Source organism: Mixophyes fleayi, chromosome 11 (assembly GCF_038048845.1).
Source record: "Mixophyes fleayi isolate aMixFle1 chromosome 11, aMixFle1.hap1, whole genome shotgun sequence".
NCBI classification, from domain to species: Eukaryota; Metazoa; Chordata; class Amphibia; order Anura; family Limnodynastidae; genus Mixophyes; species Mixophyes fleayi.
This window is the reverse complement of record NC_134412.1, coordinates 29,963,661-29,979,301: the sequence shown is the minus strand read 5'-3', so window position 1 is coordinate 29,979,301 and position 15,641 is coordinate 29,963,661. Positions and strand designations below refer to the sequence as shown.

Sequence of the window (15,641 nt, the reverse complement as noted above, 5' to 3'; positions counted from 1 at the left end):
TAACCCACGGATTTCGGGGGGATCTAGGGAGGAGAAGGAGCAACTTTAAGACCCAACCAGGGTTGGACTAGCTCTAAACATCCTCTCTGCAGCCTACTGTTGTTGACAGTGACACACTTGTGTTTTAGAAGAAGTGTATGTCTGCTGCTTACAAGTCTTAAAAATTTTAGAGCATTTTCATGAGTGTTTATGAGCATCTGCTAGGGAAAATGCAGCTTTGATGCTTAAATAGCTTTGTATAATTTGTCTGTGATAGGCTAAAGCATTTCAATGAGTCTAGATTAAAACATTTTCTTTAATCTGTTATGCAGCATCCATGAGTATTAGAAATTTTGGAAACAGGTAGTGTGCCAGCAAAGAGCAGATCCCATACATTTACTTCCACTACATCCACTAACCGTGCGCTACACAATAGCGCCATTCACCAATCAGAGTTCCGGGACCAGTCTGGTGATTAGGAGGTGGGGGCAGGGGACTGCATTATAGAGTCGCCAGAGATCTTGGCTCTGCAATATATCGCTATAAGAGAACTGAGTTCCATATTGTAGCTCTTCCAGAGATTTGGGTTTCTGCATTGTATAGCCAGTAGATATTTGGGGGTCTGCATTGTATAGCCACCAGGGATCTGGTGTCTGCATTTTAAATCCACCAGAAATCTGACTTTTAAATTCATCAGTTATTTAGGGATCTGCAATTTGTAAACCACCAGAGGTTTGGAGTCAGCCTTGTATAGTGGTCAATAAGATGCTCTCTGAACTCTGTTCTATATATGGGTCACTAAGAAGCTCTCTATGTTGTATATATAAAGTGCTTTCTGTCTGTATTTGGGTACTGAAATGCTTCTTGTAATGAATATTGGTCACCATAATGGTCTCTGTTGCAGAAAGGTCACTTGAATGCTTGTTGTATTATATAAAAGTTGCATACTGAGAGTGAAGGTGGGTGGGGGACACACGTCGTCTGTTACTATCCTTCACTCTCCTCCTTGCGTATCCTCAAGCGCCCGTCTGAGGATGACTCCTTGATTTCAGCCTTTACCGTGAGAATACTTCAAGATTAGTACATTAGTACATTTTTCTTTCACATTTTCTTCTTACTTTGGAGAAAAACTATTCTCCTATATTTTAAAATGAATTTCAGTTTATACCTCTCCCTGCCACAATTTTGCACCCCCCAAAAGCCTTGCACCCTTGGCAGAAGCCTAGTCAGCATATTGTATAATCAGGTCTTGCACTAGACTGTTCTCTGTATTGTATATTGAACAGTACAACATACTCACCATATATACTCACCATTGAATAGTGGTCAGATGCAGCTGCATTTTATTTCATAAGGTGCTGAGTGACTGATGCCTCCCATACATATATATATCAGCATTTCATGTATTTTATTGGCTTTATAAAGCCACACTTGCAGTAAACAAAGCTTCATGTTTTTGGCCATAGTCTGGGCATAACATACGAGGGCACAGCTAGGCAAAATGTGTATGTGGGCACAGTGTGCATGGGCACCGATAGGCACAATCTGGATCTGGCACTGTTCAGCATAATGTGTATGTTGGCATTGCTGGGCATAAAGAGTATATGAGCACTGCTGTATATTATGTTCACACAAAATGCATTCATCATGATAAAAGAAAATATTTTTCCTTAAAATTAGGAATGAACTATGCACAAAGTTAGACCCTCTAACAGGACTCTTCCTCTTATTGCAGTTACCTGGGCTGAATTCAACAATTCTTATAAAAAAGATTAAAAAAATAAATAAAAAAATACCCTTTTCACCAATTAATTAATTAAGACCAGGCAATTCCAATACTAAATTAAGTTGGAAGGTCAGGACCAGAATAATGTGTAGTAGGTTGGAAAATTTGCCAAAGACATGGGCGGGGTCCTCAATCAGTTCCCCTCTATGGCCACAGGAATCATAGTTTGACACAACCATTGTTTGAATGCCAAAAACTTACAGGAGAAGGTCTGTCACATTTCCATAACACTACAGGTAAGACATTATTAATGTACCCAATGTATAGGTAATGTACACCTAGCACATAAGAGAGACATAGCACAGGAGCATAGTTTTCCTTGATGCAATTTACCTGCTGATGTAATCTGAGCTACCTTGTTAAAATGCACACATAATACTAGTGATTATGCTACACATTGCTTTCACAAAATCCTTTAGACTTTAAATATCATCTTCACCACTTTATATGTGAATATATATTCTACAGTAAGCGTAATACACTGACAAACTCACAAGAATTGTTTCAAGTGTTTGGTATGTACTTACACTGCCTCAGAAACATGTTTTGCTAAACATTGAATTTCATGTATGCAAACATTAGCCCAGCCTTTCAAGGAAGGTTTGCCCAAATTTTTTCATTTTATATTTCCTCATTGGGGACTTTTGGGAGAAAGGAGTTCAAAACCACAGTTTCTTTGGATACTTGAACATGTCAGATGCATGTTTGTATCAGTAGCTGGTACTCTATTGCCATTGGTAGGTTAGCTCTCCATTTAAAAACACAAATGTATGGGGACTCTCATTCAGAGTACAGACCACCCCATTAGCAGAACTTGTCATATGCGTGTAACTGAGGCATTTTGTGTGTAAGGAGATTAGCAACTTTCTTACTGGTTCACAGCAGACTTCAGGGGGGAATGATCTCTGTTTGTTTCATATTTGAATGTTGTACAGGTTAAAACTTGCAATGTATTTTATGTAACCTTTAAATCTCTCTTGTATGTTTGGACCTCAAAACTCACAGTGTCACAATGTAGAGAATGGCAAGAGTTAAAACATAGAAAAACAATATATTTCTAATTGTACCGGGATATACTGTGAAATGTTGAAAGTCGAGTTTTAAGAATTTATGTCCACCCATTGTTTAGTCGTTGAAAAGGAATTCCTAAGGTCCACAGCTATGAAGGTGTGGAACCTTATCTCCTATGTAGTCATCTCCATTGTTACTCTGGTGTTACATAACACATGTTACTTTATAGAAATGTGACCTATAGTAAATGTGTGAAAAATGTGGTTAACTAGATAGTTTTGTCATTTCACTCCAAACCCGCCTTAAAATTTTTTAGCCCCCTAAATACTATATTTTAGACAGATTTTAGAATGTAATCTATGACTGGGACATGAAATGCAGCCATAAATAATAATAATAATAAAATGTTATTACACATTTTGAGATGTCCCTTGTAGGAATGATTTTCAGTTTATATTTCTAGCAGTGATAAGGAACCATGATTATTAGAACATCTCTGGTCACATTTATATCTAATAAGGAGTGGAAGCTGCCACGCTGCTTTCTGTCTGCCTGCATATAATTAATACTAGACATTAATTCCCAAGCAACAGTACTGAAACAAAACATAAATAAAATATGATCGACTTGCTGGTTTAGCATTAATTATGTATAACATGCTTATTTAATGCTGATCAGTGACGGTCAAACTGATATACTTCAAAGGCCACATGTGCATCTATCCAACTTTTCAAAGGGACGCACATTATCCTTAATTTCAAGAATGGAAGATCACCCTGAAAACTACCTCCATATACCCACATCACTCCTCCCAAAATGCCACCACATGCCCCTCACTTGCTCCAAAACTCTACCATATACCCTCAGTCCCCCACTTGCCATAAAATGCCCCCCACATGCACTTTCATATGCTGCGTGACCTCACTGCGCTGTGCAGAGGAAGTTGGCGGCTCTCAATCAGTCTTTTATGCTTTATATCAACAGAGAATAAATCGGATTGGGAGTTGCCTAATGAGGGCTGCACGTAAAGACTTGCTAGTCAGCCTGTTGCCCACCACTGCTATAAACAGAGATCAATGTCTGAACTGAAATATTTTTAAAATTGATTTTGTGGACCATCTCCATATTTTTTTTATACCCAGTTAACAAATTGTAAAGTGGAAGTGTAAAAAATTAACACAAGGGGAGGAATTCAATTCTTTGCGATGTATCTCTATGGCAATGCATCCTCACCATCTTTTCCTTTTCCAGCGATGTTCCTGGTATCGTATTACCCAGAAATTAGCGCATCAGCAAAATGCGCAAATATTAAATTACCCCAATATGTTTTGTTCATACAATTTATATTGTAGACAAAATATACTATTGCCAAATAGCACCAGTCCCAAACATGCTCTCTAAAATTCTTCCTTTTCAAATCCACTGATGCTTCAGTTGATAATGCGATTTAATATGATGAAAGCTTCAGAGCTATCTAGCATATTAAATTTTGCATTGATAGCAAAATAATAATCTTTTTAACCGCGTTTGCTGGTTTTCAAGACCAGGGTGCAACAAATTCTTATTCTGTGATTTTCCTTTCCTCCTAAAGCCTTACACTTAAAAAAAAAAAAATCCAATCCTAGGGGCATATTCAATTGGCTTTCCGGTTCGCGGTAACGTGCATTACCGCGAACCCTGCGCAGTATTGCCGGTAATACGGTATCGCAATAACGCATAGGGTTGCGTACGAAAATCCACGTTATTGCGGTACCGTGGATTGACTTTGCGGGCCGTTCCGGCGCGATCCCGCGAACCAAAAAGCTAATTGAATATGCCCCCTAGATAGATCACTACAGAGTCAACTAGATAATTGGGCTTCCCCAAGGTTTCTAAGGTGGGACACCCGACTGCCCGTATCCACTGTGTATCTCCTGCTTAGAAATAAAAGGAACATTAGTTTCCATCTCCTCTCAACAGAATTTAATTTTGGAGCTCTAGACTATTAGTTCCCCTGCACAGGATTCTGAGGCTTGAAATGCTTTGCACACCAATCTTCTTGGAGCGTAGTGTCCATGAGGGAGGGAAACGGACAGGAGAGGGCTGCAGATTTTACCCCGGGTGACCCAGCCCAAGGTAGCACAATATGGGATCAGGCCCAGGGGGCAGATTGTCATCTAACCCCTACCCCCCAGCCCAGCCTGCCTGCCTGCCTCAGGGAACAGGGGCTGAAGAAGCAATGGATGGTGGAAGTTACACCATACTTGCCAACTATTCCTCGTTGGCTTCAGGGAGATCCCAGGGAAGGTGGGTGTGCGGGGGCGGGGCTGATGAGTCACATCACTTTGGTACCGCCCCTTAAACGATTGCTAAAATTTTGCCCAATTACAGAAGGGGGCGGGGCTAAGATGACACAATATTTGTGCCATTTAGCCCTGCCCCCACCACTTATCTATTGCGGGGACGAGAAATGGGAGGTTGCCCTGCTCTCCTGGGAGGTCTCCCAGAAATGTGGGGGTCTCACAGTCATTTCGGGAGAGTAGGCAACTATGCGTTAAAGAAAAGCAGCTAATGAATCTCTAAAGACAAAAGTGTCTTTTACATTTCTGTCTCCATTACTGAAATCATGTTGTCTTACCTGTCAGTCTTTGATTAAATCTTGGTCTCCATTAAAATGGCCACCTCCATAGGCATCAATACATGCACACAGGACACAATTTCTGAGCTGGGTCATCATGCCACAGATGGTGAAGCCAACCACGTCTTGTACTGGCTCAGCATCAGGGAGAATGCCAGACTCTTCAGGGAGTGAGGGAGATCACCCCTATTTCAGGGAGTCTCCCTGACAGTCAGGAAGAGTTGGCAAGTATGAGTTACACACCCATTGCTATCGCGTGGGCTTCCCTGGTCACTTTGCAGGTTTCATGGGATATGTAAATGAAATCATGTTAACACAACCACTGCAGGATACAACCTTTTAATGTGACACATTTCTGTACACTCTTATGCACAATTTATGATTTATTTGATGAATTTATCAGAATGAATAAAGAGAAAATGGTGAACACTGTCAGCTAGTACTCGGCAACGCCTCCTAGCTTCTAAATAATTTTTGTAGCCTGATTAGTCTTTCTAAACTTTATTATTTTTATCCCGTGAATGCTCATTAATTGTCTTCCTGTGTTACATGTGGCCGCACCCAGCTGTACTCCCAAGACAGCCTGAGCTATATATAATGTTTAATCTTTTACCAAGCAAAAGGTAACTTATCAGATCAGTTATGATGACATTAGTTAACCTTTTTCTCCTGCTGCTTAATAGTGAACACAAGAGAGAATATTTGCCATGGGAGGAGTGGGCTGCCAATCAGCCATTTAAAATGCATATGTAGAATGCTCCAATATGCTCCATTACAATTAGTTTAAATGCATTCTGAATAAATCAAATATTCAATACTTTAGTTTTACAATTATTTTTGGATTGTTTTTAAGTATTAACAACATTTACATGACATTACTTTTTCACAGTTTAATTTGCAACTACAATGTGTACAGTACATTAATTGCTGCTTTAATGCACATAAAGAAATATACCTTGATCTTTATCCACCAACAACAGGATGTCTGGTCACTTTAATATTCCGCCAGCAAGAGGTGCACTGTTACACCAGTAAAATCAGAAGTAGATCCAGTTCTTATGTTTCAATAGTGGAATAGGATCCCACAGTACATATTACATACACTAAATTAAACAGGTGTTCCTGAATAGATCAAGTTCAGGAAATATTTTTTGAACTGCATTAAAACAGTGTATGCACTTAATAATAGAGGATTATGCAGGCTTAGGATAATTCACAGCTGTCCCACCATTCATGTAGTTGGTCACAAGACTCTTGGCGTTTGTTATGCGTTTTGGGGGTAAAGCCCCTCCCCCTTTCCTCAGACAGTGAAACACCATTCTGCATTTCATCTATACAAGGCATTCTGTCTTTTAGCTATGCTTCTCTATTGCAACATATTATCTAGGTACCATACTTCAGGGGCCAGATGTGGCATCTAGCCTTCAAAAGGTCAACATGTAACCCTTAATTTCAAGAATTAAAAAAAAAACAGCCCAAATGCCCCCACATGAACCTCACTTGCTCCAAAATTCCACCACATCCCAATCATTCCTCCCACTTGCTTCATAATTCCCCTACATTCTGTTAGAACACCATTTTCAACAAAATACCCCCATATGCACTCAGACCACAAGCTCTCGGATCTTACATGTATTCCAAAACTCCTCCCACTCACTGGCTAATGCACAGTCTAAAGGTTACCTTCACCGCTGGAGCCACACAGAGGAAGGAGGGAAGGTATGTGGTGCAGAATACACTTCACGCCTCCTCCTCTGATTGGATGTGCTACATGACCTTTGTATACTGTGCTCCTGTTCAGACTTGCTCTCTTCTTTATAAGAATAATAAGTCAGACCAAGTCGCAGAGCTGGGGGCCACAGCTGAAGGCTCGCTTGGCCTCTGGCCACCACTACTTCAAGCTTTCTCTGAAACCCCAGCTCTTCAGTCAATTTAAACTCTTGGGATGGGAAAGATGTCGAATGGGGGCAAGGATGAATTAAAAAGGCTTGGCTACAATTTATAACAGGCAAGCCTTGAATGGACTATTGTGAAGCAATAATGGGAGCAGCATATGGATTGTTCTCATGGCCAGTCATGCAGACAACGTTCACTAAATACAGTGAAAATGTAACTTAATAATAATAATTCAGTCTATGTAGTGCTGTTGATGCACATATAACGGAGGAAACCTCTGTTACTTATAGATGCAGGTGAATCTGGAGGTTGCAAATAAGTTGTACAGTGAATTGTGGCCAGTATTTCTGGAATATCTCAATCCCAATTGAGGAGTGGTCAACGGTGTAGACAGTGGTGTTGGTGTATAAACAATAAATTTGGCAAATATTAATAGAGCTGGTAGCTCTGTAAAGTGTGGTAGGTAACAACACATAATAGTAAAAAAAACAAAACGGTACTAATCTATCACAGATAGTTGGTCAACAAAGTAATGTACCGTGTTCAGACCTCTCTCAATCTGACCGCGGTCTTCACCATAGATATAGATATATATAAAATCTGTGATGTTGGGGGCACTGTATTGCCAAAAATGTGCTGTGATGTCCAGTGTGTGCCTGAAATCAGCCCCCAAAAATAGGTAGTGTTGATTTGGAGTTGTCACTCTTGGAGTGTTTAAGCTCGGTTTTCAGAGCAGAGCACTGCGTCTGTCATCCTCCCTACTTGCTGTCTGTTGTAAAATGGCAGATGAGAACAAGAAGGAGGGCTATATATAGAAAACATCGATCCAAAACTTGCGAGAGCCGACATTTTCCTGGAAATCGCATTTTTGCCTCATTTTCAAATCCCATTTTGGCACCAGGAGTAATGACTTTCACTCAGATGCCCAAATCTCAGGTGTGTTGGATTTCTCAGAATCTGAATCACTCATCTCTAATTGGTACAAGAAAAGGTACAGCTTGAGATAGATAGATAGATATCTCAAGCTGTACCTTTTCTTGTACCACTCTGTTGTCTTTACATGAATCTCTCTTTGCCACTGTCTGTCTATCTGTGACAGCCAAAACCACTTCTCTGACCAACTTTCCTTCTTCAACTAGCAAATTTCTTTCATTTTTCAAGTGCCAACAACATTCTCAGCACCAGTCTTCTCTCTGCTGTTCTTAACCAGCTCCTATTGCCAGGGATACACTTGTAAGCAGGACCCTCTTACCTCTTTGTCTGTTTGGTAATACCCAGTCATGTTTTAGTACTGTTTGTGCCGAATTGTAAAGCACTGCACACAGTATGTTGTGTGTGTGTGTGTGTGTATATAAATAAATCTTTAGAATTAATAATCCCTTACTCTATTGTCCATTGCAATATGCACCCAAAATCTCAGGATGAGAAGATTATTATTATTATTATTTATTATCTGACTTATTTTCCAGTTGCAATACCATGTGCTGAATAATATTAATTATTTTTTACACAAATTGTTCAAATTGTAAAAGAAGTAAAGGAGTAAAATATTATCATTCTGTGACATAGCTAAAGCAAGCAGGTGTGAACAAAAGCCTGTTAACACAACAGGAAGACATTCATGCATGATTGTGTAACCACACAATTGGCAGCGTTCAGAATACATATAATTACAAATGGAATGGAGAGCTCTAGTTAAAAGAAAAATGCCTTGGTGATCAAATGTTATGGTTTGTATGTTTTAGGGTGATTTCTGCCTTGTGTTTTCTAGTCTGCCTTTTCACATATAATACAGAAGTGGAAGTTGCTCGATCAGTGTATAGGTGCACAGCAAGTGCTATAAACCAATAAATTGATTGAGCAACTTCCACTTCTGTATTCTTTGTTTGAGAGGCCAGTTTGGTATCAGTAACTGATAAGGAGTGCTGGCCCTCTAGTGCCATTCGGAGTCATTTTGTGGGGTAGCTCTTGTTAAGCTTTCAATTTAAAAAGCACATATATGTAATCCAAAAAATAGGGACTATCATTTTTTTTTTTACAGTTAGGACCACCCTATTAGCAGCAGCGCCTTGATGGGGCAGGTGGCTTATCATGTATTTGCAAATGTGTGTAACTGAGAATTCTACATTTTTATGTACAAGTAGAAAAGCGTCTTTTTTACTACTTCATAGTAGTGTACTGGGGGATTTTTCTCTATTGTTTGTAGCATGCTCAAACATATGTGAAAAGACATCGTATGGCATTCTTACATTTTCTTTCTCTTCCCTGACAGGCATTAGATGTTCTATGGATGAGCCTATCTTACCATCCAACATACCCAAAAGTCACCAAGTAAAGATGGAGTTGCCCAACAAAAAAAAGAAAATGGTTCTGTTGGGATGTATCTTTGTGTCCGTCATCATTTTCTCTGTATTGTACCGATTGCAGCTCCATATACAATTTTTGACTTTTTCTGCCACCATCCCTCTCTCGTTAATATGTCCTGAAAAAGACAACCCGCCTACTGAACAAGACAGGGATCTCTCTGAATCCAGCACTAATGATATAGTGACCAAATGCAAAAATTCAGGAATTTGGACGATAAAACCCGATGGGAGATTGGGCAATCACATGGGTGAATATGCTGCATTATATGCCTTGGCCAAAGCAAATGGACGACAAGCCTTCATACTTGCCGATATGCATAATTATTTAGCACCAATATTTAAGATCACTCTGCCAGTTTTACATAACAATGTTGCCGGCAGTGTCCCATTTCAAGAGTGCTGGATACACGACTGGATGTCGGAGGAATATAATCACATTCAAGGCAGTTTCGTGAAGCTCACGGGCTTTCCTTGTTCATGGACGTTTTTTCATCATCTCCGTGATGAAATCCGCAGGGAATTTACAGTCCATGACTACCTTAAAAATGAAGCCAACCAAGTTTTACAGGGATTAAAAGGTTCCCGGAAAAAAGTAACCTACATTGGTGTCCACGTCCGGAGAGGGGACTATGTGAATGTCATGCCAAATGTTTGGAAGGGTGTGGTGGCAGACAAAGGTTACTTGGAGAAGGCTATGAATTATTTCCGTAAGAAATATGAAGAGCCTGTATTTGTGGTGACCAGCAATGGGATGGACTGGTGTAAAGAGAACATTGACAATTCCAAGGGAGATGTCTTCTTCTCAGGGGATGGCAATGAATCCACTCCTGGCAAGGACTTTGCACTTCTGGTTGGCTGTAATCACACAATAATGACCATTGGAACATTTGGTTTCTGGGCAAGTTATCTGGTGGGAGGGGAGACTATTTACCTAACAAACTTCACATTGCCAGAATCGGAATTCTTGAAACTTTTCCGTTACGATGCCGCTTTCTTGCCAGAGTGGATAGGAATTGCTGCTGATCTTTCACCTCTCAGGCAATAAAAGACTGATATAAAAGCCAAAAGCTGCCTATGCCACACACGTGGATGTGCAAAGAAATGTTAACCTCACATACTGCCATATTTATCCAGGAGAAAAAGATACTATAACCATTTATACATTGATGGATTTTAATGATGTTATACAATACTCCGATAAATCCTGCTGGGTTTTTTCTTTCTTTTTTTTTCTTTTTTAAATGTTTGTATGACTATTTATTTGAGCTTTCTGCTAAACTGTACCCTGATGCTCCAGAAAAAAACCATGTTCCAAAAGCAGTTGCTTTTATTCTTATACGGTCTGTGGCACATTGCCACATTTGCTCTGGGAAGGCATGACTTGATGCATAGGTTTTATTGAGAGTAGCTCAGGCATTGGAAGCTTTACAGGGAGGGGCTTTACATTTTCATTTATTTCCTGGCTTGTACACTGTTCTGCATCTTGTATTAAATGCATTGCCTTATCTTCCTGGCAATCTTCTGTACTGTTTAGACTTGCATTTATAGCAGTCGTGGGTAAATTGTGACCCTCCACGCCTTCGCCTGTGGCTCCCTTTCTGCTTTGTCAGTTTTATTTGTTATAACTTGTAAAACTTGTTTAAAAGGCGTGGTGATCTGTTATTGCAGATAGGTGTCTTTCTTTGATTAAATGTATTGTTTTAACTTATTGAGATTAAGGGTGAAGTGCGGCCCTATTGAAGGTTAGAAACTTGCTCGTGTGACCTCTGAACTGTATCAGGTTGTCTATCACTGGCTTATATTCCGGGGCAAACAAAAATATACAACCTGATTCTATAACACAAAGCTGCTTTATCTAATGCGGGGAGCAGAGCAGAACTGTCATAAAACATGGCAATGAAAATAAACAACTTCACTATATAATATTAGGACATGGATAAAAAGTACAAAACAAAGTAAAAGCAATGCAGTTAGTAAAAGTTGCACGGGGGTACGAACAAGCCAATAAATGAGTCGTTTGAAGACGGACATCTACATTAATGGCTTTCAAGGTGTATTGGTGGTTTGTTCCAAAAAAAGAAACAAAGATTCTATTAGTATATCAAAGTCTGGCAAAACCTTATGACACTTTAAATTGGCTCAACATTGAAGAAGGGTGACCCCCCACCCTTCCCCTCTCCAGGTAATCCAGGTGTTCATCCAAAAGGAAAAATGAAGAAAACTTGCCATACAACTGTTTATAGAAACATTGTATGAAATGCAAATTAGGTGCAATTTATTTCATGATGCATAATTTTAACTGTCCAATCTAAAATAGCATGTAAGGCCGCATAATTAATGCATTTTACTAGCGTTTTAGAGATTAAAGTAAAGTAGGTTTCCTGATGCCACAGCAAAAAAAAAAGGGGGAAATAGAGTTCCGAAAAATTGCTACAGCAACACAAAAAGTTTGAAAAAGAAATCTGTGCTGTCTATGTGTGATGCCCAGACCTGGAAGGTGTAGTGGTTTTTGAACAGCAAAAGGATACTACTAAGGATAGGAATTCTAGCAAAATGGTAACGAATAATACATTTAAAATTATGCACTTTTTTTTTTCTAGTTAATTAATTGCAAAGTTTGATTATCTGGCAGGACCCTTTAAGGGGCCGATTCAATGAAAAGCCATGTGCCTCCGTAATGGTCGCGAGGGCACTGTGTGGCATTGCAGATCTTTCATCACACCCCATAGGGATGCGCAGAAAAATCTGTGATGTTGGGGGTACTGTAGTGGCCGAAATGTGCTGTGATGTCCGGCAGCACATTGCCTTGTTTTAAATCGCCCCCTAAAAATACGTATTGTTGATCTTGAGTTTTCTCTCTTGGAGCCAAGCAGCATGGGTGATTTTTGACATACAATCAGTTGGAATGTCTTACAAGTGTAGTAACCTCAAACTCACTTTTTCAAGCGGATTGAATGGAATATGTACCTACTGTTGCATAGCCATAGTCTAAAAGTCTTCTTTGAGATTGAATAGCATTAATAAAAGTAAAACTTGCATTGTTTGCTATTGCTATACATTTTTTTCCCCTTTAGATAATGTATATTTCTTTACATTTCATCCAGCTTTGACCATGTTTTGCACTCCTAGCAATGAAAAGCTAGCATGTAGCTCTCAAGCTTCTGTGGAACTACAAGTCTTAGCATGCCTTTATTAAACTTTGTATTTTGTAAGGTATGCTGGAATGTGTAGTTCCACAACAGTTCAGCTGGAGAGCCACAGGAAATCCAAGCCTGCCATAGAATCTACTTTGAATAATAATAATAATGTGATTTTCACTGATCTGAATCTGCTGCTTTTGTTTTGTTTGTGTATGTTTTATATTTGTTTTTGTGTTTTTTTTATGTTCTGCTGTGACAAAAAGGGGTCCCACTTAAGTATCATCTGTCATTGCAACAATGGCAGAGGACTTCTCGGGATAATTTACTATGAAAGTCACGTCAGTACAGGGCATTAGATAGGAGGCTGTCTCGGTAATGATTCTTCTCTAATGAAAACTCTGTGTTCTGACTTGGGGGGATATTTACTAAACTGCAGGTTTGAAAAGGTGGAGATGTTGCCTATAGCAACCAATCAGATTCCAGTTATCATTTATTTAGTACATTCTACAAAATGACAGCTAGAATCTGATTGGTTGCTATAGGCAACATCTCCACCTTTTCAAACCTGCAGTTTAGTAAATATACTCCCTGGAGTCTTTACTGAGCATGTAAGGATACTTAATATCCCTCTTCTGCAGTGCTCTCTCCATAGGATTCAATGGCTTTCTGGGTCAAGCTCTGAAAATTGTTCACACCGCAGTCCCCATTGACTAGAGATATCTCCAATACCTCCTGCGCTTAGGCTTTATTAAATTACCATTTTACTTAAAAATGCCTAAACCACGTGGAAAAAGCTTTGTAAATAGCCAACAAAGTGTGCAACTATTACAAATCCGTGGTTTATAAACAAAAATGTTATTTCCTGCATGTCCAGTAATAAATAAACATCCCTTCAATGTTTTTCCTAAATTATTTATGAAAACAAGTCACCAATAGCATGGAAACTGACGTTTGTTGCTGGTCTATTGTTGTGCAGATTCTAATAAGTGCCTTGACAATTTTAGACACATACAGTAAACATTTCCTTCCTGAAAAGGCTTGTTCAGTTTTGTATGTAGCAGTGTGCAGGTCTACTACTGTATGACATGGCCAATGCTGCAGAGCTAAAATGCACCTACAGTACAGGGCTTTAGCAAGTTTCTAAGTGCTTGTACACTCGATCATTGAAATACAATGCTTGTTAAAAGCGTAGACAAAATCTTTTACTTCTGGCGCTTTAACAGCGCGCCACAAATGTGTTCTCGCATCTTCCCTGCATCAGAGAGTACTGTGTACTTAATAAGTGCCCATACTGAACACTATTATGTTTTATTGACCATTAGCACTTGTGACCGTTGTGGGCAACATCACAACGCACACAAACGAAAAGTTTGTAAGCGCACAGGTCCGATTGATTTCATTATTTGTTTGACCATAAGAAAGCAAAAGCATGTTTTAATAAGCTTTAAGAATGCACATTGAACACATAAGATAAACCGTACTTGCCCACTCTCGTAGAATGTCTGGCGAATTCCGGGTAGGACTTTCGGGACAGCAGACCATTCTCCTGTGTCTGGCAGGAGGGGGGCCTAGATGCTGCGATTTGCCGTGAATCATGACATTTTGGCACCGCCCCCTCAGCAAAATGATGCAATTGTGTCATTTTGTCATGGGGTGGGGGCCCAAAATGCTGTGATTCTACGATTCGCCTGCAAGGTAGTCATTTAAAGTAGGCATGTATGAGATAACAACCTGTGTGTATGAGCACTTAGCATACCATGCTAACTTGCTTGAACTGGCGCAGATGGCATAATATAGTTAGGAAAAAAAATCCTTCTTTATGTGCTTTAATTCCGTTTGTTTGCACAAATAACATGATTGTGAAATTTTAAGTCAGGGAACTTTGTGTTTGAAAGTAAAAGTATGCGTTTGTCATTTTAAATTATAATGGGGTAAAAGGGAATCCATGTATGATCTATTTTGTCCAGTTACATGTTGTTCGGCATGTAAAATGCAGGTATTTATAGGCATTATGTAGCTTCCAGGATAGAAAACCATTACACTAAATAAAAATGTTAAATGCATACATTTAAATCCAACGTGTATTTGTGTTTATTGCATTTTTGATACCTAATCTGCTTTCCAGAAGAAGGTTTTGCCTTTATGCGTTCTCCGCATTGACTGTCATAATCTCAGTTGGTTGACTGGCACAGTGGGTGAAGTGGAAAGTTAGAAGTGCTGTTATGGAACTAAAATGAACGGCCGGGGCTGGGGGTCGCCTAGGCCCCCCAAAGGCTTAGGGATACTGATAGTGTGAAATTAAAGTTAGATGCATTTTAACACTATATAGTATACTATAAAACATATCAAAGGATGCAAGGCTATCTTGTCTGTGTCCCTCACTTGTCCAATTACATTTCCTCTGTGTGTTCCCCAACCTCTCCCTCATGTCTCCTTTGTGTATTTCCATTTTTCCTCATATAGGCATAACATTATAATAAAACTTTCTAAAATATCTCCCATATATCTTCCATGTTACCCTTCATGTTTCCTTTCTCTGTTCCTATGTGCCTCTAACTTCATTGGGGTTTCGTTCCTTGTTAAATTTGCTACCCCATGCTCTGCCAGCGGGGCCTACCTCAGGCAATAGTAGCTCTATCTCTAGTGGTAACCACTTGATAGACAGGGTTGAAGCCCCATCGCTGGGTAAAAAACAAAGCTGCCTTTGATAAAGAGACTGGTGAGTAATAATTACTAACTTGGTTATGGGCAGCATGGTGGCTTAGTGGTTAGCACTTCTGTCTCACAGCGCTGGGGTCATGAGTTTGATGCCCGACCATGGTCTTATCTGTGTGGAGTTTGTATGT

General features: G+C 39.6%; 1 protein-coding gene across 14 annotated transcripts in view; it reads left to right on the top strand.

Moving 5' to 3' along the window:
• Positions 1–14,868, top strand: part of LOC142107631 (galactoside alpha-(1,2)-fucosyltransferase 2-like) — a 211,236-nt gene extending 196,368 nt beyond the window's left edge. For all 14 annotated transcript variants that reach the window (XM_075191173.1, XM_075191169.1, XM_075191182.1 and 11 more), the window contains one exon: positions 9,562–14,868. In XM_075191173.1, coding sequence (XP_075047274.1) covers positions 9,562–10,700 — 1,139 coding nt within the window. In that variant the 3' untranslated portion in view covers positions 10,701–14,868. The remainder of the gene's footprint in view (positions 1–9,561) is intronic.
• The last annotated feature ends 773 nt before the right edge of the window (positions 14,869–15,641 follow it).